Source organism: Macrotis lagotis, chromosome 3 (assembly GCF_037893015.1).
Source record: "Macrotis lagotis isolate mMagLag1 chromosome 3, bilby.v1.9.chrom.fasta, whole genome shotgun sequence".
NCBI classification, from domain to species: Eukaryota; Metazoa; Chordata; class Mammalia; order Peramelemorphia; family Peramelidae; genus Macrotis; species Macrotis lagotis.
Window position 1 is genome coordinate 239581992 of NC_133660.1, and position 27519 is coordinate 239609510.

The window sequence follows — 27519 nt, forward strand, 5'->3', positions numbered from 1 at the left end:
AAGGATGAAGCCATGGTTCCCCTTTTTTGGCCAGCAGGGAGACTAAGCGGTAAAATGATGTTCTGGAGGGGAGGCGCCCACCAAGAGCAAGAGAGAAGGGGCAGCTAGGTGGGATGCCCTAGCGGGCCGGCCCGGGCCGCCGCCTAACTCCACGGCCCGGCAAAAACCTAAAACAAACCAAAAAAGAAGGAGAGAGAGAGGAGGGGCGGGCCTGAAGCTGCTGCGGGAGGGAGGGAGGGGCTCGGAGGACGCCCCCTCCTCCAGGCCGCTCGAGGCCAAAACAGGGAGCCCGGGAGGAGGCAGCGGGCGTCGGGTTACGGGTAATCAGGCCCCGCCCGGCGGCGAGGGTGCAGCCCCCTCCATCTACCCAAGGGGAGGGCAGTTCTGGCGGACCAAGGGCCCCTCACTCACTTCGGCTTCACGGCATCGCGGTCCCCGGCGGGGCGACGGCGCTCGAGGACCGTCCCGCCGCCCGCACGGCCCCGCCGACCCCGCAGGCGGCAGCTCCGGGGCCGAAGGCAACGGCCGCAGCTCAGCCCCGTCGCGCCTCAGTGACGCACGAAGGCGCGCCGGCCCCGCCCCCCACCCGGGCCGTTGCTAGGGAACGGGAGAGGCGCCGTGGCTCCTCCCCTTCCTCCCCTCCCCCGCCCTCCAGTTGCTAGGTAACTCGAGAAGCGCCGTGGCTCCTCCTCCCCCGCCCGCCCCGCCCCTCGGCAGCCCTCTCCGCCCTCTTCATTCAATAAAAGGAGCCCTCGCTCCGCCCCTCGCCCCGGTGACGTGGAGACAGCCTATCAGGTACTCCGGAGGCCCGAGAAGGCTTTCCCCCTCGCTCCGCCCCTCTCCCTGGTGACGTAGCGACAGCCTATCAGGTCCTCAGGAGACCCGAGAAGGCTTCTCCCTCGCTCCGCCCCTCCCCCGCCCTGGTGACGAGGCGACAGCCTATCAGGTCCTCAGGAGACCCGAGCACTCCTCCAATCGCTCCAACGTCTTAGAGCTGGGAGGAACTTCATTGGCCCAGGTCTTAGCAGAGGCAGCTGGAAAGGCTTAGTGGGAATTCAATCCAGACATCTCATTTTACAGATGATCTAACCTAAATTAAACCTACTTATAATCATTAAAAATCCTCCAAATCATTATAGATTAGAGAAAGGCATCAAAAACCTCACGTCTATCAGACTGACCACGTAGGAGGCGATGGGGGGAATCAGGGACCCCGATGCCTAGTTGGTGGAGTTATGAACTGATGCAGCCTTTCTGGGAGGGCAATTTGGAGTTATGGCCGGGGGCAATAAAATTGCATTCCCTTTGTTTCAGCAATATCAGATCAGGTCTGTATCCCAAAGAGATCATAAAAAAGGGGGAAAAGACCCACATTTACAAAAAATATTTATAGTAACCCTTTCTGTAGTGACAAGGAATTGGAAAATGAGGGGATGCCCAATCGGGGCATGACTGAATCAATTATGTTATGAATGTGATGGAATACTATTATTTTGAAATAAATCACAGGCAATGGAGGGATTTGCATGAACTGATGCTGAGCGAGATGAGCAGAACCAGAAAAATACTAACAACAACATGGGGGCGATGATCAACCTTGATGGACTTGCTCCTTCCATCAGTGCAACAATCAGGGACAATTTGGGGCTGTCTGCAATGGAGAATACCATCTGTATCCAGAGAAAGAACTGTGGAGTTTGAACAAAGACCAAGGACTATTACCTTTAATTTAGAAAAAAAATCTTACTATTTAATTCTGCTATCTCTTGTACTTTATGTTTCTTCCTTAAGGATGTGATTTCTCTCTCATCACATTCAATTTGGATCAGTGTACAACATGGAAACAATGTAAAGACTGGCAAATTGCCTTCTGTTAGGGGTGGGGGGAAGAAGTAAGATTAGGGGGAAATTGTATAACTCAAAATAAATAAAATCTTAAAAAAATTTAAAAAAAGAAACCACAGGCAATCCATGATTTACGTGAACTGATGCTCACTAACATGAGCCCTAGACCAAGAGAACATTGTACAGAGTAATAACAACATGATACAATGACAAACCTATGATAGACTATTCTCAGCAGGACAATTCTAGAAGATTTGTGATGGAAAATGCCGCCCCCATTCATAGAATAGAACTAGGGAGTCCGAATGCAGATCAAAGTATACTATTTTCACTTTTTAAAAAGTGAAAACTGGCTTTGTTTTTTCCTTTCTCAAGGTTTCCCCCCCCCTTTAGTTCTGATTCTTTTTTCAGAATGTGACTAATATGGAAATATGTTCAACATGATTGTAAATGTATAACCTGTATCAGATTACTTACTGTCACCGGGAAGGGGAAGGAAGGAAAGGAGTTAGAAAAAAATGTGGAATTCAATTTCTTACAGAAAATTAATGCTGAAAACCATCTTTCCATATAATTGGAAAAAATAAAATTAAAAAAAGAATCTAAGGAACTTTACCCAAGGTCACAAAAGAATGAGAGGTAGGATTGGACTAGCTATCCTTGGTCCTCAAAAGCAATATCCCATAGCAACTGCTAGAAAGGAAGCAAGTATGGACTATGGTGGTCATACCTCCTTACCACCACCCTCTCCTTATTATCTCCCTTTTGTAGCAGGAGATTCAATCAGCCAAGTACTCATCATAATTGACTCATTTTTAAAATACGGGACAAGAGAATGACCCCTCAATGCCCTTCTCTGCTGTTAAAGTTTATACATTAAATAAAAAAATTAGGAGTGCAATTATATTAGTTCAGAACCCCCAATTTTGAAAAATTCCTAATATTTAGGTTGAATTTTGATTCTGTTCCTTCCTAATTTAAAATTATATTCACCTCAATTTAGCCCCAGATCTTTGTATAGATGAGGTAAAAATTCAGGTTCCTGGAAATGCTGAAATAAAGAAATAAGAGAACATGATAGCATCTATTATAGACAGGCATTTGTAGGAGTAGATGAGGGAAACTTCTTGGAACTTTGCTCAAACCCTGAATAGGTAAAGTATAATTTGAGCTTCAGCTTGAAGTCTGTTGTTCTAAAATACCTAATGGGACTGATCAACCTCCTCAATTTTTCCTTTCTTTGCCTCACCCTGCCTCTCTGCTGAGGTTTAATTCTTGGATCAATTTAAGCTCCAAAAGGGGTAGAGAAGCTATTAAGGGCTGTATGACCTCCTCTTAGTAGATCTCTGTCAAACAATGTATGACTCTTTTAAAAAAAATTTTGGGGGGGGTGGCTCTGGAGTCAGGAGTACCTGGGTTCAAATCTGGCCTCAGACAATAATTATCTAGCTGTATGGCCTTGGGGAAGCCATGTAACCCCATTTGCCTTGCAAAAACCTTAAAAAAATTTTTTCTCTTCATATCCACCAGAGTGACAATGAAGACAAAAAGGAAAATGATAAATGTTGGAGGAGCTGTGATAAAGCAGGCATATTGATGCATAATTAGTAGACCTGTGAATTGGCCTAGTAGCCCAAATGAAAAGCAATTGGGATTATATGCAAAATGTTACTAAACTATTTGTGTCCTTAAACATGATTGTACTATGTCAAAAAGAAAAAGAATCTCTTGCAAGCAAAAATATTTATAAGAGTAGTTTATTACTTTTTTGTGGGAAAAAGATGTCCAACAGTTGAATGGAAGAATAAATTACAGTTATTGAGTCATAAGAAATAAGGATATAGGCGACTTCAAAAATACATGGAAAGGGGCAGTTAGGTGGTGTAGTGCATAGAGCACCGGCCCTGGAGTCAGGAGTACCTGAGTTCAAATCTGGCCTCAGATACTTAATAATTACCTAGCTGTGTGGCCTTGGGCAAGCCACTTAACCCCATTGCCTTGCAAAAAAAAAATCTAAAAAAAATACATGGAAAGACTTCTATATAAACTGATGCATAATGAAGTGAGCAAAGTCAGAAGATCAATTATGCTATAATATTAATATTATAAAAATGAACAACTTTGGTCATTTTTATAAATTAATGGAACAACTAGTGGATTATCATCAGGTCTGATGATATTAGGAAGTTAGGAAGACTCATCTTCCTAAGTTCAAATCTGGCCTCAGACATTTACTAACTGTATGACCTTGAACAAGTCATTTCACCCGATCTACCTCGGTTTTCTTATCTGTAAAATGAGCTGAAGATGGAAATGGAAAACCATTTCATTACCTTTGCCAAGAAACATGAAAGGTTAGACATGACTGAAAATGACTGAATGATAATAACAATAAACTAATTAGGATATAATTTATACAATAACAACAGCAATATAAAAATAAACAGCTTTGAAAGGCTTTATGACACAATTCATGACACCAGAGGACTGTAGATGAAACATATTATCCATTAAAGGGAGATTATGGATTTAGGGTGTGGCATAAGATAGCCACGTGGAAAATTTATTTTGCTTGTAACAAATTTTTATAGTCAAGCAAAATAAATTTTCCACGTGGCTATCTTATGCCACACCCTAAATCCATAATCTCCCTTTAGTGGATAATATGTTTCATCTACAGTCCTCTGGTGTCATGAATTGTGTCATAAAGCCTTTCAAAGCTGTTTACTTTTTACTTTTCTTTTTCTCCCTGCCCCCAATGAGATAGGAAATGGGAAGGAGAAAAAAATAGACTTTTGTTCATTTTTTTAATAGGTTGGGGTGGGGTGCTACAGATGTGAACATTTCATGTACTTTCATGAGAAATAACTATTATTAGTTTTATTCAACTGTTTTTCTTTGTTACAAGAGACTTCTCAGGAAGTGGAAACAATCTGTAAATATATTTAATGTAAAAAGAAAACATCAATAAATCTAATTAGCTGAAAAAAGAAAAGACCAGATGTCAGAGCAAACCTCTTAGGTGCTTAAAAAACCAGATAACCTCAATTTTAAAACCAGGATGGCTTTTTAGAAAAGTAAAAGAAAACAAAAATAAAAAAACCTTATCAATTTCAGCATGCCCTGAACTAGAAAACTTAAACTAGAAAATTTAAATTTGCTGATTTCCAGACACGCTTAGAGTGTCAAAGAAATTCAGATTATTGGTATTAGACAAAGGGAAAAGCAATGCATCCTTAGTAATCCAGTTCTGGAAACAAATCTTCTGTAAAACTTTTTAAATTGCTCACCACATAAAATGGAAGCTGACTTGGAAAAATGCCCAAGGAACACGCTATCTCCTATTTATAGATAAGCAGCACCGGCAACACCTGCCAACAGCTCTGAGGTCAGCTGTTTCTTCTAGTCTTTGTTGAAGAGTTCTGTGTAATTGGTCATTCATTCTTTTTTTAAAAAAATTTAATTATTAATATAGATTATTTGAAATTAATTAATTGAATTAAATGAAAATGATAAGTATTTCTCAAACTTAAAAAAACTACTTCTTATTCATCATATTTGGGAGGTTTCAGTTTTATTGTCCTCTACATTTCTAGCCTTCACCTCATGCTGTTGCTTCCTCTGATAAGTTCCTCCCTGGACCTCCATTTCAGGATGTTCCTGCTCAGGCCATGCTCACTTCTGATCTGACTCAATTCCCAACTCACCAGACTTTTCCACCTTGTATGGTATCCCTCACCCCTAATTCTCTTTCATATTTTGCCTTCCCCACTAAAAGATAAGCTCCTTGAGGGTAGAACTGTCTTGCTTTTTTATATCAACCAACAATTATTTTTGTTTGTTTTTTTGCAGGGCGATGGGATTAAGTGACTAACCCAGGGTCACATAGGTAATTATTAAGTGTGAGGTCAGATTTGAACTCAGATCCTTCTGACTCCACTGTGCCATCTGGCTGCTCTCTCAATCAACAATTATTAAGCACCTACGAGTGCCAGACACAGTGTTCAGGTCTAGATTGTATTTACAACTTCACTACTTAGCATATAATTAATGCTTTATGTAATCTATTTTAATCATACAGAAAAATATTAATTCAAGCACAACTTACCCTTATATATTGTCTACTTGCTTTTTTTTTGTTTGTTTGTTTTTTAGATTTTTGCAAGGCAAATGGGGTTAAGTGGCTTGCCCAAGGCCACACAGCTAGGTAATTATTAAGTGTCTGAGACTGGATTTGAACCCAGGTACTCCTGACTCCAGGGCCGGTGCTTTATCCACTGCGCCACCTAGCCGCCCCACTATTTTTTTTTAAAGCAAAGCAAATCATTTATCCAAGGCAATGGCAAAACAGAAATCAGAGAAAGTAGACACATAAGAACATATACCAGATGATGGAATAAAGGAGCTTTCCCATTGGAAGAAAGATAACTCAGTTCAACCAAGAGTTCCAGATTTTCATCCAAGGGGAAACTCCCCAAAGTCTCTACTTCTACATTAAATAGTATAGCTCCACTATCTTTGCTGCAATACACATTCATAACAGTTTCTTATCTTTTGTAAGCCCTGATGGCTCTAGCCTCATTTAATAGAGAAGAACAGTTCTGCCTGAGCCAATCCATTCACACCTGAGAAATGAAAGCAGGGGAGGTAGAAATCTGCCTCCCTGAGCTCCAGGTTATTCATTTGATGGCTAATAATGATGATGATGATGATGATGATAATAATAATAATAATAATAATATGATGATGATGATGATGTTTGTCCTTCATTTTTAAAGAAGACCACAACATCAGGATGGTGATGCCATGACAAGCATGTGAAGTGGATTTGAGTGAAGGGGAGGCTGTGCTAAATCACCGGCCTCACCTTCTCCTCCAGAACCATCTGGGTCTAGTGGCCATATAGGAATCAGGATGAGTGGAGATGGCCTTGGGTGTGAGGCAATTAGAGTCAAGTGTCTGAAGCTGGATTTGAACTGTTGTCCTCCTGACTCTAAGGTCAATGGTCTAACCACTGCACTACCTAGCTGCTGCTTCTTTAGAAGGGACATGGAGATAAATTTTCACTTACCATGAAACATAAAGCAGTGTTGTGTGATAAAAGAATAGAGTTGAAGTCTGAGAAATTGAGTTTGAATCCCAGCTTTGGCACTTACATATTTCACCCCCTGGACCTCAGTTTCTTTATCTATAAAATGAGAGCCGTTGGACACAACAACCCTCAGGTTTCAAGTGTGTGTGTTTGTGTGTGTGTGTGTGTGTGTGTGTGTGTGTGTGTGTAGTGGGGACTGCTCAGAGTTATACAACTAGTAAGTATCTGAGGGAAGATTTGAATTCAGATCCTCCTGACTGCAGGGTTCTTGCTCTATCCAATTAACCAGTTAACTGCCCTATATATCCTTCTAACAATTAACACTGTTCAGCAATGGAATGAGAGGTTACTTAGAACATGAAAGGAATCTTCACCCTGCAAAAAAGACTACTTGGTAGTGTAGTAGAAAATGTATTAGGCTTGGAATCAAGATCTAAGTTCAAACCCAGCCTCAGAAACTCAACTATGATATGAATGTGGACAACTAACAAGTTTCCTGTACCTTAATTTCTTATCTGTCAAATGGGGAAAATAGTACCTAAATCAGAAAACATATGTAAATACTTTCCCAACTTTAAAATGCTACATACTAGCTCTTGTTATAATTACTGAAAAAAAATGACTGAACATCATCACCAATTAAGAACCTTAAGTCTATGTTTCTATAATCTCATCCATGACTTGGAACAGCAAGGTGGTACAATGAATAGATTGCTGTCAGTGGTGTAAGGAAGACCCAAACTCAGATCCAGCCTAGTTTTTTTTTTTTTTTCTGGCTATGTGACTCTGGGCAAATCACTAAATCTCTCTTAACTTCCTCATCTGAAAAATGGGGTGGGTGATATTAGAACCCCCCCCCCCGGGTTGTTGTGAAGTTTAGAAAGGATAATCCTTGTAAAATATTTTACAGAACTATGACAAGCATCATATAAATGCTTGTCGTTATTTTTATCTTTTTATTAAAACAGGCCATGTTTCCACAGAGGCTGCAATAAAATCATAAAGAAAGCCTATCCCACAAGATCAGGAGACATTGGCTATGACTTTTGAAATTACATATATTTCCCAGAGAAAGTACATGAAAGGTCTCCTTTTCCGAGGTTACCAGACATCTGGCAGGACTGTGGGAATGCCACTGATGACAGCTTTTGAATGACTCCTCCAGATAATGAACACTTCTCACTTCCTGAATAGAAGTTTCTGTCTATGGTGCCATGGGTCTTCCTAATTTCCCAAGATAGGAAATTTGATATCAGCCTTGAATTTTCCTTCTCCTTCATCCCTTACAGTCTAGCTATCCCTCTTCCATTCCAATGGTTCATAGATTTGGTCTTCTTCATTTGACCTCTACCTCAAATGTGGGAAGTATATTAATAGGTGAGTTGTTGCCATTCCTTAGTTTCAGTCATGTCAGACTCTTTGTGATCCCATTTGGGGTTTTCTTGCCAGAGATATTGGAGTGTTTTGCCATTTCCTTCTCCAGTTCCTTTTACAAATGAGGAACTGAGTCAAACAATGTATAGTGACTAGCCCAGGATCACACAGCTAATCAGTGTTCGGGGTCAGATTTAGGTCTAGGACTCTCTCCATTGTGTATTAGCTGCCCTCAAGGAGAAGGAGATAGGGATGAAAGAGGATGGGCATGGTTAAGGACTTTTATTCAGTAGAAAATAAAAGCATGAGAGATATTTGGGGATAGTAATTAACCTAGTTTGACTGGATATAGAATATGTGAGAGGGATTAATGTGAAACAATCTGGAAAGGCAGCCAAGAATCATACTGTGGAGGTCTCTGAATGTCAGACTAAGATTAGGAATTTGGTCTTTATTTGGTAGGAAAAGGAGAGCTGTGGAGTGATGCAGTTATATTTGTCCACCAAGAAACCAATCTGGCATGGATAGGAGTGATAAGAACATCATAAATAGGGAATCTTAGAAGGAGACCACAGCAGTGGTCTGGGTTAAAGGGGTAAGAGTCTGAATAAGGGTGGTGGTCATGTAAATAGTAGGGAGAGCATGGATAGACTCTTTTTTGGGGGGAATCTCTGCTAAGCTGATCCAACCAAAGCATAAAAGCAAATTCAGGAAAGAAGAGTTAGAGAGAAATCAGAGTTCTGGTGGCAGAGAGCCTAGAGAGGTAGCAGCCAAATACATAGGGCCCATGTGAACAGAGTTATGGACAGCAGTGAAAGGGAATAGACCTGAGGCCCAGATAGTAAAGGAGCCTCCAGGGATTAAGAGGAAGCTCAGTTTTAAGATGGAAGGATGAAATAGGTTGACCTAGCAAGATGATCAGTGACCTCAAGAGCTGAAACCTATTCAAAAGAGAGCTGATTCGATGGAGGTGATGACAGGGAGTACCTGAAAGGCCTTGTTGGATACTCTATAACTTGGTCAACTTTATCATGGGATCTTTACTTCCTTTGTCTATAACTTGTGGGCAAAATTCTCTCTCGGTGTAGTGGCGTTTTCTAAAATTGCACCCCCTCCAACAGGTTTTTCCCCACTCTTCATCCTTTTGGACTTCTCTACAGCTTTTGAAACTGTTGACTTCATCTTGCACCCTTTTATATCTTTTCCTCACCTCCAAAAGAACTATGGAAATTTGTTCTTCATTTTCATATATTTCCTTGAGTCAGTGACCCTCTTCTACAATAAAGCCTGCTGCCTGCTCCAAATCCTTCCCTATGAGTAATAATAATGATAATAATAATTATAACAACTAATAATTATGTAGCAGTTACCATGTACCAGTCTATGTTGAAGGGTTACTATTCTCATTTTACAGCTAAGGAAACTGAGGCAAATAGAATTTCAATGACTTGACTAGGATCACATGGTTTGTAAGGGGCAGAGGCTGGTGAAGACCTAGTAAGGAGAATAGCTATGGGAACTCACAATTAAAACAAAGAAACACATCAGAATCTTAGTACATGAGAGCTGAGAGTGCTCTTGCCTAGAACTTTCCATGATATGGAAAGAGGTATTAATCTATCAGAATCTAAAGGCAGACATCCTGTACTCAGAGCTGAGTATTTTCAATGGCCTAACGCTGCATGTTCCCAGTTGAGACTATTGAAATAGTTTCAGTGGTAGACAGCTGAGGAGTAGGCAGGTTTAAGAAAGGTGAAAGTCCATTGAGTCCAGCTGTCTGATAACTCTTAGCATGGCTTTGGGGAGTCAGTTCTCTCTGGGACTCAGTTTCCTCATCTGTAGAATAAGGGCATTTAACCAAAAGATGTTGAAGGTCCCTTTTGGTTTGAATATTTTATCCTAAATTCTCTTCCTGGAGTGACTGAATTTCCCTTTCTTTTGATCTGGAAGAATTTTTATTGTGGCATAAAGCTGATTTGCCCTGGATCATTCAGGACTCCCAAATGGACCTCCTTACTCTGGTAGCTGAAGAGATAGAAGGGAGAGAGATATCAGGGAAGCAGTCTTAGGATACAATCAAGGCTTCTACTATTGTTCCCATTCTTTCTTTCTTTTCTTTTTTCTTTTTTCCTGGTTTCTGCAAGACAGTGGAGTTAAATGACTAGTCCAAGGTCACACAACTAGTAAGCATACTCCTGACTCCAGGGCTGGTGCTCTATCCACTGCACCACCTAACCACCTAGCCACCCCTCCTCCATTATTTCTAAAAGAGCTGGGCATACTTCCTGAGGTCAGGCTGTTGTCTGGGACTTTCTTATTATATGAATGATCATAAATTTAAAGTTATAATAGGTAAAAGAGGTCACCTCTTCCCACCCCCATTTTTTTTGGATGAGAAAATTTCTGAGGTCCAAAGAATGAAGTAACATAGGATTAGTAAGCTATAAGAAAGATGGAAGGGGCCCAAGATACCATTTGGTCTAACCCTCCCATCTTACAGTTGAGGAAACTGAGGCATAGGGAGGTTGTGTCACTTGCTCATGATCAAATGCTTAGCATGTTTCTTGCCTAAGGTGTTACTGTAGAATTAGGGTCTTCTTACTCCAAATTTTCTCCTTTATCTTGCCACATCAAGAAAAGAATGGGGAACAAGGAAGTCAGAGCTAAAGTCCTCTATCAGTCCCATATTCCATTTCCATCTGACAGAGCTATCTTCAGTATCAAGTGATGTGGCAATAATATCTCAATTAATTAAAATCACAGTAAGTGGTTTTAGGGATTGGCCCCAATGACAAACTCAAATAGCCACTGACATCTTTGGCTTGTCCATGAGTGTTCTTCATGGTAGAATTTCTTCTACCACAAAAGAGTAGGAAAGGGAAGATATCTCTTTTTTCCCCCCCTCATGATAGTCTAATAATTTCTTTTCATCTTTTCATCACTTTGCAAATTTCAGATTTGGGGCTCAGTGTCTACTTTTATTCCCTTGGAGGTGTACATGGTGCTTTGGAATCCAACATGGTGGTCAAAAGGTGTTTTAAAGTTTTATTTTCTCTGTGCGCATTTGGACAAACTAGGTTTTTCTTGTTGGAAAGAAAGCCCAAGACCATCATGGCACAATAGTTAGTTATCCTAAGAGACCCCCCCCCCCCATGGCTTACAAAGTTTTTCCTTGAATATAATTTAATAAATAAAGGATATGATTACAATTACAATTGAGAACATATTGAAGGACATGTTAGTTCCAGCATAAAAATATCATAGTTTAGTAAGTAGAATAGTTATAGGAACTGACAATTAAAACAAAGAAACACGTCAGAATCCTAGCATAAGAAAGCTGAGAGATCTTTTCACAGTCATAGTATCATAGAATTAGAAGCTGAAGGGAACAACCCCCTTATTTTACAAATGAGCAACCTAAGACACAGAGAGTTCTATACAAGAGTCATACAGCTATTAAATGTCTAAGGCAGGGTATAAACTCAGATAGTCCCGACTTGAAGTCCAGTGCTCTATCTGCTACTCCATGTTAACTCTGACAGATGTGAAGCAGAGGCACAGAGAGAGGACTGTGACTTGTCCAAGGTTTACCAAAGGATTAGAAGTAGAACTGGGTCTCATGCAAGATTATCCAGAAAGCTGTATCTGACAAAATCAGATCCTAGTATTTCAGGATGGAGGAGCCTTAGAAATGATTTCATTGGAATGTCCATATTTTATAAATGGGTATTCTGATAGCTCACTCTTTACATACAGCTTTAAGAAGGGGTGGGATGAAGTCACCTCATCATACCAGTTCCAGGCAGTCAATTCTTAAATTTTTTTAACTCTTTTTTTAAAACAAGGCAATGTTTTATTAAGTGGCTTGGCCAGGACCACACAACTAGGTGATTATTAAGTGTCTGAGGCCAGATTTGAACTCAGGTACTCCTGACTCCAGGGCTGGTGCTCTATTCACTGTGCCACCTAGCCGTCCCCTGACCCTCAATTCTTAATTTTTTTTTTTAGGTTTTTGCAAGTCAATGGGGTTAAGTGGCTTGCCCAAAGCCACATAGCTAGATAATTATTAAGTGTCTGAGACCGGATTTGAACCCAGGTACTCCTGACTCCAAGGCCGGTGTTTTATCCACTATGCCACCTAGCTGCCCCTTATTCTTAAATTTTTGATGTGAGCATTTACATTTAGGAAATTGTCAAACACTTCAAATTAGGGCTTAATTTATTATTTTATTGATTGCCTGGGCAGATTAAATTTGAAAGTGTATTATATGTAATTCCTTCCTCACCCTCTCTGGGAGCTGGTTGTTAAATGTTTATCAGTACATTTTTAAGATTTTTGACTCATAGCAACCCTAAGAGGTAGTTAGATATGCAAATATTATTATCCCCATTTACAGATGAGGAAACTGAGACTTTCAGAATCAAAGTAATTTGCACATGGTCATTGAGTAGAGAGTCACTTACTTTCTCTTTTGGTTCTTTTCTATAACAGTCTAGACTCTTCCTCTCCTACCTTATTGTGACATGGTGGGGACTCTGGGATGTTGAAGATGGAATGAAAATTCTGTCAGGTCCTACAGATATGGTCAGGCTTTGAATTTCAGGGCCTTCACAGCTAATGGGGCCTGTTGACTATGGCAGTAAGGAAGATGGGGCTGGGACCTATTGATGGAGAGAAGCTTACTGAGGAAATTGCTGATTGTAGTGTAGTCATTGCTTTCTGGACCCAGTTATTTTCTGCCCTGGGTTGTGACACAGTTGTTTAGTGTATCTCTTGTTAACATTGCTATGGGACAATACATTCCCCAAATAAAATAATAGCAAAAGGAGAAGACTGCATGCTGAAAAAGGATCATAACTGAAGTTCTTCAGGAAAGCATGCTTTGTTTGGTCCCTTTGGGGGATGTGACCTACTGTTTAGTCAGTGATTTGGGTCAGGAGATCTGGGAATCAAATCCTGGCTCAGGGGCTTTACTAGGTAAGTGACCCTTAGCAAGATCCCCAATCTCTTTACACCTCAGTTTCCACATCTGTAAAATGGGTGTGTAATATGTGTGTGCGTGAGACAGCTCTTTCAGGTTGCTTCAATATGCCTATTGTTCTTACTACTTGAGAGGCAGAGGTCTGAATGCTCTGGGCTAGAATGATAGGGGGAATCAATAGGGTGAGAACTTAAGGGAGCTGGGAACTGATAGGCCATCTAAGGAGGGTATGAACTAGTTCAGGTTAAAAAAGCAGGTCAAAGCTTGTGAGTTTTTTAAAAAAATAATCTTAATATGCTGTAGAAATGAGATTTATTCCAGCTGGTTTGCCAAGGTGGCACAGTGATATGATAAAGAGCTGGAGAGGCATGGGACTTGAGTTCAAATCCTAGTTCTGCCTTAACTTATTACTTATAAAATTATGGGTAAGTCACTTCTACTCTCTGAGCCTCAGTTTCCCCATTTATAAATAAGATTCTTGGAATTCAGGGGCTCATGTGAATCTGGGTAAGAAGAACTTCATCTTTATCTTAATGTCAAATCTTTGGAATCCTATTTATTTAATGTATTCCAAAAGATAATTCTGAAAAGGGGTTCATGGGCTTCACTAGACTGCTGAATGAGTTCAAGACACAAAACTGGCCCAGAGGAAAATTTTATAAGATCATGACCTCTTAGTATCCTGGTGACCTTCTTTCTTTTAGCTTCATATCAGGGAATTCCACTGGCCTTCCTCTGCTATGCTGCCCTTGCCTCTATTCGTTCGCTTGCCTAGTACGTCTAAGCTCAGAGGATCAGTCCAGAGCTGTAGGAAGCGTTGCCCTTTGATATGGGAACAGGAATAACTCTCAGATCACAGTTGGCTTCTTTCCAGACCACTAAAAGGCTTCCTGAAAAATACTGTAGAGGAATTGTTCCTAAAATATTGGGACAGAACATATTCACTTTGTCTCACCTGAATTTTGTTAGGGAATAGGAACTTTGCATCTAGGATGGTGTCACTCTGGAGACATTGGATGACAGGGTCCAGGGCCCAGGAGTGGTAAGAAGGAATAGGGAAGTCATCTGAATGAGCTCACTAATCCTCAGGGAACCTCGATTTCTCTGGCTATGGTTTGATTGTGGACTTGCTTTCCTGCTTGATCTGTTGGGTCCAATAGCTTCTTCTAGTGGGGAAATACAAGGAACTTTTCAGGTTACAAGGTGTCCATGGCCTCTGAACTCTGATGCAGGATAAAGAAATCCCAAGTGTGTCCTCTTCCCTCCCTCTGACCCAACTAAACTTCAGCCTCCATATACTTGACTGTCATTTTGGGTGTCATCTTGGGTGTCATCTTGGGCTCTTCTGCTTTTTTCCCATTTTTCTTTGGTTCTTCCTTAGGAATTTTGTCCTCTGCCTTTGCTTCTTTTCTCCCTTTGGCTTCAGTGATTTCCTTCTGATTCTTATTTGTAAATGGCAAGGAAGTCATGTACCTTGAGATACAAAACAAAATGAAAAACAAAAAACTTCCAAGTAACATACACATGTAACATGGACCACTTCTGGAATATCTAGGTCCCTTAACCTGGGGGTGCCATCCTATCTTTTCAGCCTTATGTCCTATTTCTGTCCTCAATGTGCTCTATGCTCCATGCCCCATTTGGGCTATTTTCTGTCTCTTGGACAAGCCCCTGTCCGTGATCAGAATTCTCTCCCTCCTCATCCAAAATAACTCCCCCTATGGAAATCTCATCAATCATTCATGTCTCAACTCAGATGCCCCCTCTGTAAAGTTTCCTGATTCTCCTAGTCAAAAAGTGACTTGTTGGTACCTGCCTTATGGAAGGTGGTAGAGAAGTTATTTGTACACTTGTCTTATCTTCCCTTGAGACCCTGAGGTCAAGGATCAGGCTATCTTTGCATTTAATCCCCTGAAGTTCTTGGTATAGGCTCCTTCAGGTAACAGACACTGGATAGCCATCCGTTGAATCAAACCTCGTCTCAGACTACAAGCAGAATGGACAAAACTACAGAAGCCACCAAGTTGGCTAAAAGACCCACCTTTTGACATAGCAGACAGCCAGGACAACTGCAGCAATGAAGAATATCAGAGCAAGAACCAGGAGTGTGATAGGTACACCTGGAGAAAAACAGAAATTGACTACACACTTCTTTTTTTCTTTTTTCTTTCTTTTTGCAAGGCAATGGGGTGAAGTGACTTGCCAAAGATCATACAACTAAGCAAGCATTAAGTGTCTGAGGCCAGATTTGAACTAAGGTCCTCCTGACTCCAGGACTGATGCTCTATCTACTGCATCACCTAACTTCCCCAACTATGTACTTCTAATTAACTTTGGTCATGTATGCATTGATAAGAGCTAAGATTAGGTCTTTAACAAATCTTCCCTGGTTACATATTCTGATTGTGGTATTCCTAACAAAATACAAACTTGGGCAACATTAATCAGATTGTATCCTAAAACAAGAGAGGTTTAGATGAAATATATTGTGTTCAATTCACATTTTTTGTGTGTGAGTTAATGGGGGTAAGCAACTTGTCCAGGGTCATACAGTTAGTAAATATCAAGTATCTGAGATCAGATTTGAACTCTGATCCTTCTGACTTTAGGTTCAGTGCTCTATCCACTGTGTCACCTAGCTGCCCCTGGTTTTTTGTTTATTTGTTTGTTTTTGGAGGGCACCGAATTTTTAGGAGGGCCACACAAACCAAAGGGTGTTGAGAGAAGGGCAACCAACATGTCTTGAAACCACATCATTGGAAGATAAGTTAAAGGCATAATGAAAGCCATATAAAAGGGTAGAATAATACTATCTTAGGAAAAAAGATAGATTCTTATGATTGAACCTAAAGAAACAGAAGGGAGAAACATGTTGAGAAACTAATATTTGAATGAAGATGAGCAGAGGAAGAAACACATAGAGGTGTTATCCTCAGAATATACCAAGATGCCTGGAGAGAAGGAAGAAAAAGAGGAATTCGGGAAATGAATCTGATTCAGAAACAAAATATAGTAGCCATGCTTTTTCTGTGGTTTAAGATCAGGACATTGGCAGGATTTCTCTCTCTGACCAAAGAAAAACAGCTAATAGTTTCATTTTTGTTGTTGTTGCTGAGTTTTTTCAGTCATGTCCAATCCTTTGTGAACCCATTTGGAGTTATCTTGGCAGTTACTGAGGTAAACAGGGTTAAGTGACTTGTGCAGGGTCACACATCTAATAAGTACTGGAGACTGGATTTTAACTCAGGTCCTTCTGACTCCAGACCTAATACCCTATCCACAACACTATCTAGAGACTTGTCTTAATACTAACTTAATTCTTCAGAAGATGGAAGAACCAGTGAAAGGAACTTCCATAGTGGATCTGATTTTTAACTAATTTGCAACTAGGTGCTGGGAAGGAAATGATAGAGGCTTGGAAGGAAGTGTATGCTCCATATTCTTATTTGTGACAGAAGAGAAGAAAAGGACTGAGAGAAGGCATTCTTGGGTTTTTCCCTTGACTTGAGGAGGACAGGTTTGTTTTTTTTTTTTTTTTTGTTTTTAGCTTTTGCAAGGCAAATGGGGTTAAGTGGCTTGCCCAAGGCCACACAGCTAAGTAATTATTAAATGTCTGGGGCCGGATTTGAACTCAGGTACTCCTGACTCCAGGGCCAGTGCTCTATCCACTGCACCATCTAGCCGCCCCTGGGAGGACAGTTTTTAAAGGATTCAGAGAAATAATAGGCAAGATTCCATGGACTAAAACTGTATCCAGGAAACCAAATCAGAAGGAATGGAAAACTCAAGAATACAATTCTTGAGACAAAAAAAAGGAAATAATTTTGACAAGGAGAGAGAGTGTTGGTTGAAAGAAATAGGACTGACTATCCAGGGAAAGAGGAGTGAGGGGAAATAAAATCGCTATTTCCATACATTTGAAGGGCTACTGTATGGAAAACTAGCTTTGCTTATCCCCAAAGGAAGAACTAGGAGTGGGGGGTAACTACAGAAAGTTACAAAGGGTTAGAGTTAAGCTTGACAGAAGGAAGGACTTCCTGCCAATAAGAGCTATCTTAAACTATAATGGGCCTGGGGAGTGGAAATCTTCAAGCAAAGCCTTGACTGTTACTTGTCAGTGATATCAGAGTGGTTTTGGTCATGTATGGGTTAAAATAGATGGCTGCCAAACCCTTCCCATTCTAATTTTGTTTTGTTTTGTTGGATACTGTGAAATTAGAATGGTTAGCCTAGCTATGACAAGACTTAGGTGGTGGTAATGGTAGGGAACTGGTGGGGGACACTGGATCATAGATGGGATTTGGGAGTAAACTCACAAGTCATTTAGTTCAATCTTCTCAAATGACAGATGGGGATACTGAGGACTAGAGATGTCAAGGTACATGGTGTACCCAAGTCCCACCTTGTTACCCAGATAATACAAGAGGTGGTATTTGAACCCTGCTCTTTCATTTGGTCCTTCGTGATTCAAAGCTGCCTTCAGATTTCAGAAGGGTCATTATAGAGAAAAGGGATTCAGTTTCCTTTATTTGGATGGACTCAAAGAGACCCTGCTTCTACTCTTAGCTCACTTTGTATTTTGCAGGTAAATTCATTTCAGCCTCTGGTTGTGGATACTCAAGGGTGTACCCTTATGCACAGACAGACACAGTACACATACTGTCTTATGAAATAGTGAATGGCATGCAGGGCCTGGAGTCAGTAAGACTTGAGTTCAAATCGAGCCTCACCCATTTACTAGCTGGGTGAACCTGGGCAAGATGATTCATTTCAGTTTGCTCATCTTTAAGATGGGCGTAGCAACTCTATTTGGAAGAGTTGTTGTGAAGATGAATTGAGAAAATATTTATAAAGTATTTATTCAGAACAATGCCTTCTATGCTTTTTTCCTTCCCTCCCCCTTCCCTCTTTACCTCCAAAAGTAGAACCTTCATTCTTAAATAAAGGTTGACTTTCAAAAGTTGATATGACTTCCTCTGGCACTGTACTTGTTTCCATAGTGCTTGTTTCCAAAACTAGTTCTGTCACACAAATTAATTTTTTGTTCCATCTTGGCCCTGCTGGCTTAGGTGGTGGGGATGGAGATGATGTTGCTGTATCAGTTGAGTCACTGACATTAAATTCGGCTGTGTCCGTTATAGTTGGTGTGTTGACTGTGTTTTCGGTGGTAACAATATCGGGTCTGCATGAATTAATCCATATATCTGTGGGGAGAAGCAAAAATGCAGTGAGATCTAAAGTTAACTTAAAAGGAGCACCTGCAACCATGTAGTTCAGGCTGATAGAATTAGACTTGGGGTGATAGTGGTAGATTGACCTGTAACTACAATTATTTTATGGTTAGGACAAATATCCTGAAAAAGATTTTTGATTGAATAGAGAGTAGAGGGGGACCTGGGGTAGTGGTGGGAAGTTGGAGATTCTGGATCATTAGCATGAAAGTGTTCAAGTGGAAAGGGTCAGATAGTCTTCCAAGTGGTGGGGGGAATAGAGAAGACCTTGGGATACTGGCACACACCAATGGGAAGTGGCTACCAAAGAGGAGAGCAGGGTAGGCTTCAGATTGGAGCTCAGGCTAATGACTGGAAAGACTGAATTCATTGCTCTGACACAAAGCCCTATTAGTCTTGTACTAGTTAAGGATCTGGGAGTGAGAGTCATTACAGGGTTCAGCTTACTGGAAGTCTAGGACAGGGTGGCACCATGGAACACATTTTCTGCCTCCACCTTCAACGTCCTTGGAGAGCAGAGACAGTGGGCTCCTCTGGTGCCAGGAGAGAACAATAGCAGTGGAAATGCTGATAGCATTTGACAATCACAAAACTCTTTATCTCCATTATCTAGTTTGACTCTCACAACTGCCCTGTGATGATAAGCATTTACTGTCTCCATCTTGCACAAGATGAGGCTAACTCTTAAAGAGGGGAAATACTTTGTCCAGTCTTGTTTGTTTGGGTTTTTTTTAGCCATGTCTTACTCTTATGATCTGATTTGGAATTTTCTTTGCAAAGATACTAGAATGGTTTGCTGTTTCCTTCTCCAGGTCATTGTACAGATGAGGAAACTGAGGCAAACAAGGTTAAGTGACTTGCTCAGGGTCATAGAGCTATTAAGTGTCTGAGAACAGATCTGAACTCAGATTGTCCTGACACCAAGGCTGGCACTCTATCTACTGTGCCACCTTGATGACATAATAAATACTGCTGACTGTTGGACTTGGTCTCAGTTCCCCTTCCCTATTTTATCGATGTCAACAACATCATATTCTACAATTCTCTCCCATCCTGGCCTCCCTCTTGAAGACATTAGTTTGTCTATGCCTTTCCTAAAGGTTTCTTCCACCTCTGAAATCCTATGATTCTAAATTTTCAAGGGAATACCATTAAAACCCAACTTTTGGTATCCAGTAACACATCTCTACAGTCACCTTGATTCTCAAGAGCAAGAATAATTTTAACCATGCCATTGATCTTGAAAATTATTTCAATATATTTCATACTTGAAGCTGCTCCAGATAGATCATTATGAACACAGATGACCTTCAAAGTCTTTGGGGGTTCTCTGTGTTGGATTCTAACACATCGCCTGCCCTCCTGGCCCATTGTTTGTTGCTTTAAGTATTTTCCAGACCCTGAAGCAGTAGGTTGGATGAATCAGCCAGTTAGCCTTAAAAAGCTTAATCATGTGAATACTAGGAAAAGGGCTAGGGAAGATGTGGGGAGGTGTTTTCCTAAGCAACTACTCTGAAATCTAGTTCCTAAGGAAATCTGTCCTAAGTTAGAATCAGCCTGAGGAGTCCAGATCCTGGACCAACAGACATTTTTCTGCTCAGGACCTCAGTTTTCTCTACAAAATGGAGGTAAGAATATATATTCTCCTTTACATAGATATATATGTATATATACGTATATGGTCCATGTACTATACACACATATGTGTTTTTATATTCACATATAAACACATGCAAAAAAAATTAAAATGTAATTTTCCCCTATCCAAGTTCATAGACATTCCCCCTGAAATCTATCCACCAAGGCCTCTGTGGTCCCCACATGAAGAATTCCTGGTCTATTCTTATAAAGCAAGAGTCTGACACATAGAAGACATGATATAAATGCTAGCTATTGTGGATGATGATGCAATTATTGATTGCCGAAGAAAAGTGAGTTCTTAGGATTGTGTTAATGATTATAATTAATTATAGGAGAAATCATCAAAGTCTATACTTCCTCTCCTATTCCAGACTCCTGGGTCACCCCTTCTTTCACAGTGAAACCTTTCCGCCAAGACTTTCTCCCACTCCTATGCTCTTTTCAGTTTAGACTCAACGGCGCCTACAGAAGGGTTGCTCTTCCCTATCTCCTGCTTCCCCGTTGTCACAGCTGTTCAAAAGAACATATTTAAAAGGATAATGGAAGGAAATCACTGATTCAGAAGAGCTGTGTGGGAGGCCCTGGTGTTTCCCCAGATGACTCAGTTTTCATTCATAAAAATATCATTGGGCAGCCCTGGAAATTAGGTTTGGTTCTTTTGTCTGTTTTTCTTTTAAATCTTGCTCTAAAGATGTGATTCAGAAAAGGGCAGGTAGGCCACTCAGATGATTTGGAATGCGAGAAAGAAGAGAGGTTTAGAGAACCTGATAGGTTATCAACATTCATTTTTTTTTTTTTAATTTTTGCAAGGCAATGGGGTTAAGTGATTTGCCCAAAGTCACACAGCTAGGCAATTTGAACTCAGGTACTCCATTGTGCCACCTAGCTGCCCCCAACAAACATTCATTAAAAGTCTTCTGTATGTGCCAGACAATTGGGATCTAAGGAAAGGCAAAAACACAGTCTCTTCTCACATTCTAATGGGAGAGATACTCTGTACCCATGAGATAGGTGTAAATGGAAAGTAATCCCAGAGGGAAGAACTGGGTAATGATGATGGGAGTTAGGGTTGGAGCAGGTAAATGGCAGATCAGGAAAGGTTTCCCACAGAAAATGAATCTTAAAATAGATCAGGGAAGCCAGAAGGAAGAGGTGAGGAAAGCTTTGGGCTAGATGGATGAATGAAGACAGACATTTGCATCCCCAGGAGGCTGCATGATGCAGGAGAAAGAATCCTAGCACTGGAACCAAGGACCCTGAGTTTGAATCCTATCTCTATCATCTGTGTGACCTTGGGCAAGTCACTTAACCAAGCTGTAAAATGAAGAAGGTTAGATTAGATAATGATAATGATAATGACAATAAGAATATAATAGCAGCTAGCATTTATAATACTTTAAAGTTCACAAAGCACTTTATGGATTTAGTCTCATTTGATCTTCCCTCACAAAAACCTGAAAGTTGGTGCTATATTATCCTCATTTAATAAAGGAGGAAACTAAGGCAGACTAAGTTAAGAGATTTTTCCAGGGTTAAAAGTTAACCAATATTTATTTAATAATTTATGTAATAGGTCGCTGGATGGTGCCTGGAGAGTTGGGTTTGGAGTTAGGAAGACTCATCTTCCCGAACTCAGATATAACCTCAGACACTTTCTAGCTGGATGACCCTAGGCAAGTCACTTAACCCCTGTTTGCCTCAGTTTCCAGATCTGTGAAACAAGCTGGAAAAGGTTATGGCAAACCTCTCTAGTATCTCTGCCAAGAAAACCCCAAATTGGGTCATAAAGAGTCACGCGTGGCTGAAACTACTCAACAACAACATATGATAGGCATCCAAAAGTAAGTGCCTGAGGTCAGATTTGAACTGATCTTGAATAAATGAATTTATTTGATTTTTTTTTTTATTATGAATCTCTGTGTAATTGATATGTGGTAGGAAGAGAATTGAGTGCTTGGATAGATAATTTGAAGCATGCCTTCCCTAGTAAGGGTTTATGGATCAAAAAAGTAGACATTATTCCTTCTAGACCAGCAATTTTTAAGGGGGGCAGATAGATATAATCCTAATTCTCAATTTTTGGAGGGTAGATAGATATAATTCTAGCTCTATATATCATTTTGGAGAACCAGAATGACCAGGCTCATGGCTCCAACTTTCTGCTCCTCTCCTGAAAGGAATCAATAGTTCCCTTAGACAAAGAAGGCTACGCTAGAGATTTCTATTCATGCCTCCCTTGGAACTACATCTAGACAGACTTGTGTAGACACACATAACTTCTCCACCTTACAGTTTAAATAGTACTCTCGAAATTAGAGAAAGCAAGAGGTACCGTTGATACATGCAATATATCTGGACAAGTCACTTAATTCTCATTTTGAATGAAGAAACTGAGGCAGACTTTGAGTGACTTGCCCAGGGTCACACAGTCAGTATCAGTGGTTGGATTTTAACTCAGGTCTTTCCAGGCTTTAAGCCCAGAATTCTAGCCATTGGGCCACCTGGTGGTCTCTAGTTGTATAGAGGGTTTCATGGGATTTTGGAAGATGGCAGACAAGGCAATTCATGACATGAAGTGGAAAATTTTAGTTAGGAAGCCTTTTCCAGTCCTCTTTTACTATAATCCCTTCTCTCTATTGACTATACCAAATTATTCAGTCTATATTTTGTTTGTAAATGTTTACTTGTTGTCTCTCCTGCTAGACTTGGAATTCTTTGAGAGGAGGAACTGGTTTATTTTTTCTTTGATTTCTGCTGCATCTTCACCTGATTAATAAATGCATGCTGACTTGCCTCCCTAATTGACTCTTTAGATGACGTCTGAGATCTCTTCCACACTAAATCTATGCTCCTAATCTCCTCCTGCTTAGGGCAAATGTCTTATATGGTCCTGGTCTCAGTCTTTCTTTCAATCATCTCTACCTGCTGTAGTTCTACCCATCTTCTTAGGCCTAAAAGAAGTCACCTCCTCCAAAAGCTTTTTCTGATGTCCAGAGTGCCTAATGACCTTTCTCTGCCTTAAAAGGTAATTTGCTTGCACATATTTACCACTAGAGTAAAAAAATAGTTCTGAATAGTCAAAGAATCTGAGATGGATCCTTGCTCTACCTCTAATTCTTTTAGTGACCTTGACCAAGTCACTTATCATCTACAGGTTTTTGATTTCCTCATCTGTAAGATGAAAGGATTGGACTAGATGTTCTGTAAAATCCCTTCTGGCTCTAAACCTTCCATCTTATGATTAAAAACACACATTCTCTCATATAGTATTAGGATTTGTATCCATCCCTTAAGGCAGTGGAGAAGAGTGCTGGGTGTGGAGGCAGGAAGTCTCATCTTCCTGAGTTCAAATCTGGCCTCAGACACGTACTAGATGTATGACCCTGGGCAAGTCATTTCATCCTATTTGTCTCAGTTTTCTCATTTGTAAAGCAAGCTGGAGAAGGAAATGGCAAACCACACCAGCGTCTCTATCAAGAAAATGAGGTCATGAAGAGTTGTATGTGACTGAAAAAATGATTGAACACAGCAACAGTTGTCCTCTTAGCCTTAGCAGGATAGACTGTGAGACTGAGACATATCATCCCCTCAGGGTCAAAGACAAGGTTCTGCATGTAACCAGTAGTCAATAAAATGTATGTTGAATTGCCTTAGGATTTGAAGCCAGTTTCCATGAACTGCTTAGAGAATTTCTTTTTTAGAGGCATGTTGGGAAGGCAGAACTACAACCATGTTGAACAGAGGTTAATCATCTAGAGCATCCACTGACCTGAGGAGTTGTAACAGTGTGCATACTGCTTTTGCTGTGGTGATAGTTTCCATTCCACGACACCTGTTTTGTTTTTACCGCACTTGGGATTGGGGAGAATGCGGGAGATGACCACGTATTTGTCAGAGACCCACCCAAAACTGCAAAGAGAAGAAGAATCCATTAGCTGTCTGAGCATTAAACCCAACAAAAGAGAAACCATGCCATGGAAAGAAAATGTCCCATTCTCACACACCTGCATGTCTCAAACCCAACATCTCGGGCTGTCGTCACTTGAGCTTTACTGGCCAACTGGAGTCCCAGGATGCTGCAGGCATCTCTGGCTTCAGTGAAATTTAATTCTGGCCCTTTTCCTTTGCCAATGAGGGTGATCCCCATGATCCTACAAGGTTCAGTGATAAGAATATCTGGAACAGAAGCATATGAATACTTAGAAGGGAATTGGACATCTTTTGGGGTTCAATAAAATCAGTGCAGCAATCATTTATTAAGTGCTATTATATAAAAAAATAAAACAATGTACTAGATGCTAGGAATATGAGGATAAAAGGAGATAATTTTTACCCTCCTGAATCTTACATGCACATACATGGTTAAGTAAAAACAAAATCTCTCTATTTTTGAGGGGGGGAGGGGTTAGATCTGGGATTTAATCTGTGTAGGAAGCCCCCAGTGAAATACTTTTTCTGCCCATGCTTAGTAGTACTTTTTTCCTTCAATTTATAGTCAGACCAGTGTAAACCATAGTTTTTTTTTAAAAAAAAAACACTATGGCAATTTGGTGAAGCCTCGTCAGAAGATTTCTTAGACTAATATGGTCTTAAAAGATTCATTTTCAGTTGCAAATTAATGAAAAGGAAATTAGAATTCTTTCCCTATTCAGGTTCATAGATATTCTGAAATTCATCCATGAATCCATGGACCCCTCTGAGAGAGTTTCCTGGGGACACAGAGTTTAGACATAATCATTTGTCTTTGATGAGTGAGGGGATGAAAACATGAAAGTCCTTTTGTGGAAGGTATAACCCTGGGAAATACACTAAACCACTCTGTGCCTCAGTTTCCTTCTCTATAAAATATGGAGTTTGGATATGATATAATTGAGCTCTGAATCTATGATCCCAGGTGTCCTTTGAGCTGAGTTGCAGAGGTTGCTAGAGATTCTAAGAGGCAAACCTCAAAATGTTATAATATATTATTTTATATATATATATATAAAACATAATATAGTAATATACTCTAATAATACAATAATTGCTAGCTTTTTTAGAAAGGAAACTGTGTTAAAGAGTGTTTTGCATATTCTTTAATCCAGTGACACTAGCCTCTCTGCTCCTTCTTGCACAAAACTCTTCTGCCAACCCCCTGAATTTTCACTGGCTGTCCTTCATACTTGGAATTCTTTCCTTCCTCATCTCTGTCTCCTGATTTCTTTCAAGTTGCAACTAAAATCCCACCTTCTACAGGAAGCCACTCAAAGCTCATACCTTCCCCCCATTGACTATTCCCAATCTATATGGGACAGCTAGGTGGTACAGTGGATAGAGCACCAGCCCCGGAATCAGGAGGACCTGAGTTCAAATCCTGTCTCAGACATTAACTGTGTGACCTTGGATAAGTAAGTCACTTAACCCTGATTGCCTCAAATTCAGGACCATTTCCAGTCATCCTGATTCATCTGTCCACTGAACCCAGATGACTCTTGAGGAGAGAGGAGTGTGACTTTGAATAGCACCCTCTCATTCAAATCCATTTCACTCGCTTGTCATGGCATCACCTCCCTGGTGTTATGATCTTCGAGGATGAAGGACAATCATCATCATCCCCAATATATCCTGTTTCTATCTTGTTTGTACACAACTGTTTCCATTTTCTCTTCCTTATTGGGAGGGGCATCAGGAAAGGCTTCTCATAAATGTTATTCATCATAGAGTCAATTCAATTTAATCCAATTATTCCAATTAACATTTATTAAATATACATTATAGGTGATTGATGAGTGATTGCTATAAGTGTTGAGGATATAAATACAAAAAAATAGAACAAAATGCATGCCTGCAATCATATTCTACTATTCGTAGGTTCTTTAGAGCAAGAAAAGATCTTCCCCTAATTTTACAAATAAATCCCTGAGGGTCAGGGAAATTAAGTGATTTCCCCAAGGCATCCAGGCAGTAAGTGGCATAGCTGGGATTTAAACCTGTTGTGTTTTAAATTAAATTAAAACAAAAATTTTAATAATCTTTTCTCTCCCTGCTTCCTTCCTTGTTTTGTTTAGAAGTTTGTTTTATTTGTCAAAACTCCTCAAAACAAAACAATGACTACTGAAAGAGAAATATAATAAATATGCAGGTCACTATGGTATGGTGGATCTGGATTCAGAAGACCTGTGTTGAAATCCTGCCCCTGACTCTAATGTTTCCTAAACTGTGAGAGCTTGAGACAATTGCTCGGTCTTCCTGGGTGAGTGTGTATCCCTGCCTGAGCACCTTTTTCCTCTAAGATGACTTCTGAAGTAGCTTCCAGTTCTAGATCTAGAAGGTTCTAAGAAAAAATAACTTCTTCCAAAGATGAATGATTTTAAAAATGTCATTGCTCATAGAATGCTCACATCTATTGAGGATGAAGCTAGGCTGTCAAGTTGAGGTTTCCACTTGTGAAACTGGAGTCACCCAAGCTGCATTGATTCAGCAATAGAGAATCCAAGAGTCTTTTGTGACTTTCACCCACCCACCCAGGAGGAGCGAGTTGGCACGGGACCTACCTTCAACCTGGAGCAAGCCTTGGACCAGGACCAAGAGCAGGGAAAAGAGCAGGGCCATGGTGGGATGGCGTTCCATAGTGGGGCAGTGCGCCATGGCTGGAATCCTTCAGACGGAGAGAGAGGCTGGGCAGCCCTCTGTTGCCTGCTCTCTCCTTAGAGAAGTGGATGGACTGTGAGATCCCGAGCTGTCCCAGTATTGTGTCGCTGTCCACTCTGCTTCCCGCCCAACCTCTTGTCAAGGTCAATGGGGGGAAATGAAGCCTGTGCGTTATGGATGGCTGTCTGGAAAATTCAGCTATTGCTGACTCAGAGAGCAGGCAGCTGAGAGAGACAGATAGCCCAGCTTGCCCTGTTGCATTCCTTCCTGGTCAGCCAGATGTTTTGAAGTTGGCTGCTGGTCTTCCTTTCTTACATCTTTCAGGGTTAATTCCTCCCATGTGGGTCATTTACTAACTCTCAGGCAAAGGCTGGGGTTCCATAGGAGTTGGTGTCATGATTCAGAGTCCTCCACCCTGTCCACCCTCAAACTCAATGACTTCTGAGAAATTAAGGCTAGGTCAGATGAATTTTAATACTTGCTTTCAAAGTTTATTTCAGGATGGGTCTTGGAGGATTCCCTTTGAGAGGACTTTGAAATACCCAACCCCTCCATAATGGAGACAGTTGGTGCAACTGAGCCTGGAGTCAGGAAGACTTGAGTTCAAATGCGTCCTACTGGCTAGGTGACTCTGCATTAGCCCTTTAACCTCTGGTTGCCTCAGTTTCCTCATCTGTAAAATGAGATAATAGCAGCACCTCCCTCCAGGGCTGGTTGTGAGATC

General features: G+C 40.6%; 2 protein-coding genes across 5 annotated transcripts in view; both read right to left on the reverse strand.

Annotated features, from left to right (window-relative positions):
- RNF141 (ring finger protein 141) overlaps positions 1–540 on the reverse strand; it is a 31426-nt gene extending 30886 nt beyond the window's left edge. For all 4 annotated transcript variants that reach the window (XM_074230300.1, XM_074230299.1, XM_074230297.1 and 1 more), the window contains exon 1: positions 412–540. The gene's annotated coding sequence lies outside the window, so the exon portion shown is untranslated. The remainder of the gene's footprint in view (positions 1–411) is intronic.
- A 10689-nt stretch (positions 541–11229) lies between these two features.
- Positions 11230–27068, reverse strand: LYVE1 (lymphatic vessel endothelial hyaluronan receptor 1). The gene is made up of 6 exons (XM_074230301.1): positions 26699–27068; positions 24170–24341; positions 23935–24074; positions 18207–18497; positions 15335–15413; positions 11230–14766 (listed from the first exon to the last, which is right to left on the reverse strand). The coding sequence occupies exons 1-6, from the start codon at positions 26790–26792 to the stop codon at positions 14571–14573; spliced, it is 972 nt and encodes a 323-aa protein (XP_074086402.1). The 5' UTR covers positions 26793–27068; the 3' UTR covers positions 11230–14570.
- Between the last annotated feature and the right edge of the window lie 451 nt (positions 27069–27519).